Here is a 10,370-nt window from a genome sequence, read left to right as displayed (position 1 = left end):
AAAACACAATATGGAATGAGACAAAGCCTAAAATAAGACATATTTCAATAAGGAAAGCCACAAGCTCTGCCACACTAGAGCACATATTGAAGTGGTAAGTGGTTTGTAACTACTTATAATGAATATTTAATAAGATAAGCAGGCAATCTTTGACAATTTATTATTATCAATCACTTTTCTTAATATTTGAATTTTGAAATAAGGACCTGGTAAGCATATTAGTATATATGTTTATTATCACAGTGACTGTCCTTATTTTCCTCAAGTTTATAATCTAATTGTTACAAAATATACAGTCTCAGAATTCAGTCTTCTAAAGGTGTCTACATTCCAACTCTCATTTTGGATAAAGCTATTCTATCTGTTGTTTTATAAGACTAGAGTCACTATTCAGAGGCTTTAATTTGGTGAAGGTGCCATCTTTAATCTCTTAAAAAGAACTTGAGATGTGACGGTGGCTCAGTGGCAGAATTCTTGCCTGCCATCCCGGAGACCTAGGTTCAATTCCCAGTGCCTGCCCATGCCAAACAAACAAACAAAAAAAACCTCTATCTATTCCACAAGAGTTCCATTCACTAGGGTAACTTTCCAGAAACCTACAACGTCCAGATGGGTCCCTGGTCCAGATAAGTCCTGAAACCTAGCCCAGCCTTCCCAGAAGATCAGATAGTTCCATCTCCCTACCACATATTAATGACAGACCCTTCCAATATCAAAAATTGAGAATTGCCATAGCCCAAACAACCCCAAAGAGAGGTATGGAAATATCAAAGATGATGGTGGAGTTATACGTAGAAGATAGGACTTCACAAATGAATATGAATGCTGAATCATTAAATTAGTATCTCTTTTAGTCTCCAGTATTTTAGAGCACTTGAAATAAAACCCTAAAATTGTGAAATTGTAACACATGTCAAAGTCTGAAATATGTTCTACCACTAATTGTGGTGTTGTGCTTTGAAATTTATAACTTTTTGTATATATGTTATTTTTCATAAAAAAGAAGGAAAGAAGTTGATTGTGATAATAAAAAAAATATTTAAACCCTCTAACCTCCTATATTCTGGAGCAACTAATAGGAAAAATATGAGAGGATCATATGGTAGCCCATGACAAACTCTGGCATCTGTCCTGTAACTACTTGTTGAAGAGTGCTTTGAAAACTATTGCTTTTTTATTTCTCTGCTTTGTATATATGTTATACTATAAATAAAGGAAGTAAAAAAAAAAGATCTTGGTAATGTTTATTAGCACTTGTCATACTCCAACCATGAAAACTGAGTGGAATACTTACTGTACAACTTAATATAAATTATACAGTCATTGTACAATATTTAATAAATTAGGGATGATCCATTTTTTTCTTGTCTTTCTAAGGGGGATAGTTCATGGATGTCAAGATCCTTATGTCTTGGTTATGTGGATGAGATCTATCTTAGGGAGAGCAAGAAATGAAGGACTTGGATAAAATGTATGGTCTGCTTGCTATCTCTAATTTGCATATGACTACAGCTATCTTTGGGCAAACACTAGACAAAGAACAAAATTGCCTTCTTGTGACATAGGGTTAGGTTGACCTCCAATGAAAGTACATATGAAAATCACTTTGAAATAGTTCTATTTCAAATAGAAATAGAAAAATGCAATATGAAGCTCTGCCCTGATCAAGATGACAGAATGAGAACTTTTAGGACTCCATAGTCCATCAGAAGCTTTGAACAAGTACAAATAAGTATCAGAAACATCTTTCTTAAAGCTCCATAAAGCAGTTAAAGGATTGCAGTAAAAGGATGAGTTCCAAGTCAAGAAAAAGGCAACTTAAAAGTGGTAGGATTTCATGGCACATGCTGGCCTCTTCCCCATTCCTTCACTGGCTTGGTGCAGAGCTTGCAAATGGTCCTAGTTTGGGCTCCTGGGCCTTGTTCTAGAGGGAACAAAAAAGCCTACAAGGTGCAAGTATGTCTGGCCTGATCTTAGGCTGCCAGAACATTTGTCACAGGCTCACTGTTCCAGAACTTGCCCCATGTATAGAAGAAAATTTACAGAGCTCCCCTACAGAACAATGTGGGGGAGGAGTTAAATTGTGGCTGCTTGGTGCAAGAGATTGCTGACTGTAGGACATATAGTGCAGGGCCTTGAACCATGAGGAAACTGCTTTCTAGGGAAGGGCAGGTATTCATAATCACATATTAGGGGAATTTCTAGGGCCACACATGCCCAAGACAAAATACATGTATGGAAAGGAACAGGGAGACCCCTACGCTTTGGCCTTGAGATAGTCTCATATCCTAGGGAAAAAAGTGTAGGCAGAGGCTATGATTACAATATTTTAATGCAATATTGGATAACAGGAACAATCAGTATAAATGATCCTTGTTTTATTTCATGACTCTAATTTGAGAATATATTTTGATCAGTTGGTTATTTTGGAGAGAAGAAGGTAGATTAGGATTGCTTTCAGGCCCAAGTTATTTTGTGCTACAATATTAGAAATATATTGTATGTTAATCCCAAAACTGATGAAGTGGTGGACATAGCCCAGATGAGGGGATCCACAGAACATACTCATATTAGCCCATGGGCACAATTTCTTCCACTCGTGTATAGAAGGTTGAGTTTTAGAGAGTTTCATGTAGATTCCCAAAATTTGATCTGATCTTCAATCACACAGAAATTACAATTAAATTTTTTCTGCCTAAAAATGAAGATTTCTCTCTAGAAGCTTGATTTTCTCATGCCTCCTCCTTGGTCACTGCGAACGATACTGACAGTTTTTGGCCCTAGACCTTTAATTATCAATTTATTGATAAATTAAAAACATCACTCTGAGTCTATAACAGAGTTAAGGAATAGGAAGGAGAATAGCAATTGGATTAAGTATCCCACCATACCCTGTCACTAATCCTTATCCTACTTTCAGTAAGTTATAGGGAATAATAATAAAAAGAGATTAAGAAATTTGAAGGTTGGGGCGGGCCGCGGTGGCTCAGCGGGCAAGAGTGCTTGCCTGCTATGCCGGAGGACCCCGGTTCGATTCCCGGCCCCAGCCCATGTAAGAAACAAAACAAACAAACAAAATATAATAAAAAACAAGAAAATGTTTAAAAAGATGTTTCTCTTTCTTCCTCTCTTCCTTCCTTCCATCCTTCCTTCCTTCTCTCTGTCTTTCCTTCCCTTCCTCCCTCTCTCTTTAAAAAAAAAAAAAAAAAAAAAAAAGAAATTTGAAGGCAAAAGAGGAATTGTTACTTAAACTAGACATATAGATTTATTTTATCATACTCATCCTCTGCTATTTTCTAAAGTACTAAATTCCCAGGTGAATCCATACAAACTAGAAAGGGAGGAAAGGAATTGTGAATTGTGAATCATTGTGACTGTCAGAAAGTGAGGAGTTATTTGTAATGTTGTGAACAGTCATATCTAAGCTAAAGTGGACATGTGGACATTCCGAAAATTAACATTGTGGAGTTGAAAGGTACTCTGGGGAGTTTGTTATCCTGAATAATTAAAGGATTTATCCTGACATACCACCTGGTACAATCTGCTCTTTCAGGGACTCATGAGCATTGTGCTGTGTATGGAAAGAAGAAGACAGGTGAAAGATCTAAAAATGTAGCATTGGAGAGATGAATTGCACAACTCTCCAAGGTTTCAGAGTTTTTCGTGGGTCAAATTTTGACACAGTGAATGGAAACTCCAAACCCAGAAACCCCCCTAAAAGCATACACACACACGCAAAAACACACACACATACAAATCCCTAGGTTAATGCATTTTATTATTTCTGCTGAACTATAGAATCAGATGAACACATGTTTGGAACAACTTCAGGCCACCATTCCCATTCTTTTTGGCACTGGTCCTTATGCCACTGCAGGTATTCATGCTTGTAATGCATTTAGAACTATGTGGACTCTTGAAGGCACATCTCAGAGGGTCGTCTGTGAACCTGAGTCAAGTTGTCTTTTGGTGGGGAGGTGGATGATTTAAATGAATAGGATCATAATTATCATTCTTGTTTTATTGATAAGGATAAATATGGAAAGGGTAAAATCTTGAATCCTAGTCTGGTAAGGGACAATGGTGGGAGGAGGATAACATTCTCATGAATGGGGCTTTTCCATGAACCATGTTACACCATTATATCATTTATAGTCACAGGAACAAGTTCTTGTATTTCATTTTGCCACTTACAAGTAATAAAGACATATCCCTTCTTGTAAACTGATTCATAGTCACACATTGGTATTTGGGTTCCTGATATTAATTTACAGTACAATCCATCTATTAGTTTATTGCTTCTGTTACATCTTTTAATGCCGTTCTTACAGTTTACAAACAGGTTGTAACAGAGCTTTTGAATGTCCTCATATTTTGTTTGGAGGAAGTAGTGTTCTTGCACACAGTGGAGATGCTTGTGAACATTTTTATTCCTGACTTCATCATTGCAGTAGTCAGGATCTGTTAAAGGTCTTCCAGGTTTAAGAATGACCTTCTTTATGAATTTTTCTTTGGTAGGTTCTCTGGTAGGTCCTACAGCATGAAATTCATTCAGATAATCTTCAATATATTCTTTGAAAGTCTCTGAGTACTCAAACTCCTCTACTGTCATTCGAAACTTCAATGACAGTAGCAGCAGAGACAGAAAGTGTGTGCTGAGCAGAGTCCACATCACCTCTCCTGTTAAGAATAAGAGATAATAGAACTGTCCTATTGTGATCATGTATTTGCTTCTATTTGTTCTGTAGGCCCCATTTCTTAACCACCTAATGCTGTTTGAAGCTCTAAGAATTTGGCTCTTTTAAAAATAATTACAATTAACAACTCAGAATCTATTTACCTCTGAAATATTGAGTAAAAAATAGCCTTCCTAGGTCTATAGTCAGTCCTGAAGGCTATGGATAAGCAAGTGAAAGGTTGAAGGAAGTTTAGGGATAAGAGAGAAAGAGATAGGGAGAGATAGAACAAGATAGATGGAAATGAATGAAGAAGCGAGCAAGGAGATCAAGAGCATGGGGAGAGACAGAGGGAGGCAGAGGAAGTTCATGGACTCCCATCATCTTTAACAAATGCATAGTGTCCCTTCCACAGGTGTTAAGAGGTTGCAGTGAAAAAGAGCAATAAGTGATCCACTTGCTGCACCTCATTAACATGATGAGGGCATTTCTTCAGTTTACTTTCCTTATTTCTCCTCGTTTCTGACCAGTGATGCCATAAGGGAAGGGATCAAGCAAGGTACATAACAGTCAAATGAATCCCATGCTGAGCGTCTTCGAATATCTGAGTTTTTTCCTTTGTTACTTGCTATTGCTTTGTCCCTTTCTCATTACTCACTGCTTAATCTTACCACTTAGGTATAGCTGTTCCACTAAGGTTCAGCCATCCACCTTCTGCTTTTTTTCCTTCTTTTTTTTTTTCTCTCTTAGGTAGATTTCTTTTTTTTTTTTTTTTTTTTTTAAAGAAAGACAGAGAAGGAAGGAAGGATAGAAGGAAGGAAGGGAGGAAGAAAGGGAAACATCTTTAAACATTTTCTTATTTTATTATATTTTGTTTGTTTGTTTGTTTTTTACATGGGCTGGGGCCGGGAATCGAACCGGGGTCCTCTGGCATGGCAGGCAAGCACTCTTGCCCGCTGAGCCACCGCGGCCCGCCCTTAGGTAGATTTCTTGTCTACCATAATCAGAGTTTCACATCTCTAAATTCTCTCCATCCTGTTGTGTCTATTATATCATATTAAATAATTATTTTTCTAGGCTCTAATTTGTTTTGGTAATAGATTTGTCTATGAATGTGCTAATAATATGCAGTTTTTAATTATTATTTTATAAAACCCTTTACATAAGTGATTCATCTTCATACATCTTTCTATTTAAAAGTTTACTACAGAGATAGAAAGTAGAATAGTGGTTGCCTATAGCAAGGAATGGGATCTGGGATTAACAACATATAGGCATGAGGAATCTTATTGGAGTAACAATAATATTCTAAACTGATTTACGATGAGGATTGCACAACTTGGTAAATTTGCTAAAATTCATTAAGTTGTGCATATGGACGCCAATGAAGAGTACTCATATAATAAATATACAGCCTCAATCACAAGAGGAAAAGCTAAATTTATGTCTTTTAAGTTGGCAATAATTATAATACCTTACAAACTCAGTGCTGATGAGAGTGGGCAAAGATGCATTTCTGAGAAGAATTAAACTGCTATTTGCTTTTCAGGAAAATATGTTGACAGATATATTAAAAGGTTAAGAAGGTTAATGCATTTTCTAATTATTTTAATAATTAGAATTCAAAGCTGAGGAAATAATTGAAGGGACTGCAAGAATTTACATGAAAACATGGACAGCATGCTTTAGTTAAGAGTCCAAAATTTGAAAATGTAAATGTCCAATAATAAAGGAGAGATTAAATTGTATCTGCTTTGTCCATAGCAATGACAATAATAACCACAGCAATAATAATCTTTGAAATAAGAGCTAATGTGTATTGAGCCAGTCACTGTTCTATATTCAAAGAATTACTTATTTTTAGAGCGGAATATTTTCCATAAATTATAAACTAATTAATGCAATTTTAGAGATACTGGAATATGTTACATAATTTTATAGTAGTAAGGCAATCTGATTGCAGTGACAGAAAACCAAAACAAATGAACTTAACAAGAGGACTAAATTGACTCACAGAAGAGGGAAGTCCAAGAGGCACAGCTGGATGAAAGAATGAAATATTCACCAAGACTGGTGCTCTCTAGCTCTCAGCTCTGCTTTCGGCACTGACTTCATTCTGATGCAGTCTCCCTGTAATGCAGCAACAATCGGTGTTGCTACTGCCCCCTTATGTTTAGGATCACAGGGGGATGTGCTCTTTTGTGCCACCTTCATCCAATACAGAAAATAAATTCTTTCATCTGCCTTGCTTCTTACACATGAATAAACCAGGGATGTATATTCTTCTAATTATCCAACCTAAATTTTAAATCTTTCTTTGGGAGGTGAAAGCAAGAGCAAATGACAAAAAAAATGGGAGAATTCCAATCGCTGAAGAAACGACTATTCCTTAATTCACATACAAGAAGGCCAAATGCAAAATTAGAAAAAGTTCATTATAATGACTGGGGAAAAAGCAAAACATTAAACTGCATCTACAGCATGATCAAAATTAGTAGAAATATAGATTATGGGAGGGGGAGAGGTAAGAAAAATAAATAAAACCTTAATAATTTGTTATTTTCTAAAAATTTAGATAAGTAACTCAACAAAAGTCTCTCTGAAGAAATGTGTTTTTAAGATCTGGATTCTAAAATATTGAGTGCCAATTTCTGAGAGCCTCACATTTGGTATAACTGAACTTCCATTTTTCATCAGCATCAGGAAAAGTCAATTCTTCAGTTTGAGTGACTAAGTAAAGATAGATTTTAAAACCTCAGCCCTCATATTATAGACTAATCTTGGTAAGTAAACCTCATAATATCTTAATTATATTCAGTAAGAAAAGCTAAGCTTTCGCCAGCTTCATATTCATGATTTTCTCAAACAGTTTGAAATAATATTATAGCAGAACTTCACGACCCTAAAAAACATAAGAGGGATGCCAGTTTGAAAAAATCTGTAGAAAAATGTTATGCTGTGGGGAAATAAGGCAATCAACAGGATCAATACTAATACTACATCTTTTGCCCAATTCTACACATTTATTACTCTGTGGGCAACTTTAATGACTAGCACGTCTAAGCATAAAGAGTCACAGAGAATAGACATACACTAAACAATAGTAACTAAATAATTAAAAATTAGCCTGCAGAGTACAACTTTAGAATAATTTTCACATACTGTTTTGCAAAAAAAATGGAATTTAGCCAGCTCTGGGATCACAGAAATTTCTTCACAATTGATAGCAGTTTTCTGCTCATTTATCTTTACTTTTGCCCTATTTAACTTAAATATGGTATGATTGTACAACATTTAAAAAATATTGTGGTAGATAGATATCTGCTAATTTTTCCTGTAAAATCAGTGTGAGTTTAGAAGGTGTAGGCATTGATTTGGCCACTAATTTGATTGATTTCATATTTTGGTCTTACTCAGAGATCAGGAACAGAACAAAAATAGGAAAAGGAATGTAATGGGGTAGAATTTCTGATTGATTTTGTCTGATAAAAAGAAAAATAATTCAGGGAGGTCATGGGGTTTACGTCAAGAAAAAATATCACACACTACACACACACACACACATACACACAAAGAAACATATACACCCTTCAGTATATGATGAACTGGAGAGCAAAGTAATATTTTTAAGAGAACATTAAAGTAAGGGATGTACTTATTAAACAAGACAGAACAGCACCGCCAGTAAGATTATTGACAGTATTTGAAACACATAGGCTGATTTACATACCCATATACAGGAAGACTAGCAAACCTCCCTCCAAATCAATAACAGAATAATAATCTCAAGTGGCAAGAAATAAAATTTGAAGACCAAAAGCAGCTTATGAAAAAATATTTGCTAAACATATACAGTGTGAATTTGGTTGTCAAATTTAGGTAAAAGAAATTATGTATTTTCTTTTTAAAAATACAGCATATCTGCATCCAAACCCCAGCTCTCGATGGTGGCAGAAATATTTACCTTGGCTATTATTTTTAGTCTGACCCACCTTTCTTTATGAAGTAGAAGGCTCCAGGGATTCTAGCAAAATGAGAATTTCAGTTCTTTGCGTGTGGGCAGAGACTGGCATCATTATGGTTTCTCCTTGTATTTGAAATGGTCCTAATTTTAAGCGGTTTTGTTGTTTTTTTCTCACTTTCCAATTATTTAAATCCTTTAAAAATTTCTGAACACAAAACCCAATAATGTTCCCTTATGCCATTGAAATGCAAAAGTACAACAACTATTTGTGTTTTAGAAATAAAGAATTTTCTCATTATTTTCAAGTCTTCTACAGCAATAAAAACAAAATGCCAGTTCATATCTTATAAATTATTTGGCCCAAATGGCTCAGTAGTAAATCTTTTTAATACATAATATGTTTTCTTCTTACTAAGAGCCCTTATATAATGAACTACATAAAATGATTTGCTTCATAGGAATTTTTCTTCCTTGACAGTTATATCTCAACATCCATAGTTTCCTTCTCATAAGGAATAAAACCTAGCTTAAAGATGGAATTGCCATGTCTCACATATAGGTAAGTGTGACCATATGACTAATTCTGGCCAATGAGATAGAGTGCTCATTTGGAAACTCTTTAAAAGAGAGAGAGGTCCTTTTTATAATACCTACGTTTCTCCTGATGCTGAGGTAGAACATACATGTGATGACTAAAATTAGTACTGCCATCTTATACTGAGAAAATCTTTGAGAACCAAAGCTACATTGTTAGACAGCAGAGCAGAGTCATGAGCTTGGGTTCTGGATGAAAACTTGGGGTCTCCATGTTACTCCTAGAGTGCTTTATTTACAGATTTTATTTACATTAAAAAGAAAAAGAATGTCAATCTTGTTTAAGCTATTATTATTTTGTTTTCCATTCTATATTTAATAAATACTTGAATCTAATCTCAATTGATACTGGCAATAATTATCATAAAGAATACAATCCCTCAAGCTTTAGATGATGCTTCAAAAGGCTTATGCTAATATTCTGGGAATGGGATGAATCTACCTCCTCATTGCTTGGTATTTTCCCACAGGGAATATGCTATACTTAATCAAATACCAATGGCCACCTCAAACACAAGGACATGGACCTCAGTCAATCTTACTGTGAGATAGGGAAGTCCCAGAGTTGGGAATAAGAAATACAATAATAAAAACTTCAAGGCAACGAAGGTTTGTTTGTTTTTTTAAAAATATTTTTATTGAGAAATCTTCACACACATACATTTCATACATGGAGTGCAGCCAATGGCTCACAATATTATCACAAACTTGTGTATTCATCACCATATCGTTTTTCAAACATTTGCATCACTCTAGAAAAATAAAGAAAAAAAGGAAAAATTCATACATACCATACCCCTTACCTCTCCCTCCCATTGACCACTAGTATTTCCATCTACCCAAATTATTTTAACCTTTGTCTCCCCATTAATGATTTATTTTTTATCCATTTATTTTTTTATTCATCTGTTCATACCCTAGATAAAAAGAGCATCAGACACAAGGTTTTCACAGTTGCACAGTCTCATAAAAGTTATATCTTTATACAATTGTCTTCAAGAATCAAGGCTACTGGAATACAGATCAACATTTCAAGTACTTCCCTCCAGCCACTCCAATGCACCATAAACTAAAAAGGGATATGTATATTATGCCTAAGAATAACCTCCAGGATAAACTCTTGACTCTTTGAAATC

At 35.2% G+C, this 10,370-nt stretch overlaps 1 protein-coding gene across 1 annotated transcript; it reads right to left on the bottom strand.

Annotated features, from left to right (window-relative positions):
• Positions 1–4,132: 4,132 nt before the first annotated feature.
• RNASE9 (ribonuclease A family member 9 (inactive)) lies at positions 4,133–4,612 on the bottom strand. The gene has a single exon (XM_077126689.1). It carries the CDS (start codon positions 4,610–4,612, stop codon positions 4,133–4,135), a length of 480 nt encoding a protein of 159 aa, XP_076982804.1.
• Between the last annotated feature and the right edge of the window lie 5,758 nt (positions 4,613–10,370).

Source organism: Tamandua tetradactyla, chromosome 14 (assembly GCF_023851605.1).
Source record: "Tamandua tetradactyla isolate mTamTet1 chromosome 14, mTamTet1.pri, whole genome shotgun sequence".
Classification (NCBI taxonomy): domain Eukaryota; kingdom Metazoa; phylum Chordata; class Mammalia; order Pilosa; family Myrmecophagidae; genus Tamandua; species Tamandua tetradactyla.
Note: the sequence above shows the minus strand (reverse complement) of the source record. Positions and strands in the feature narration are given on the sequence as shown.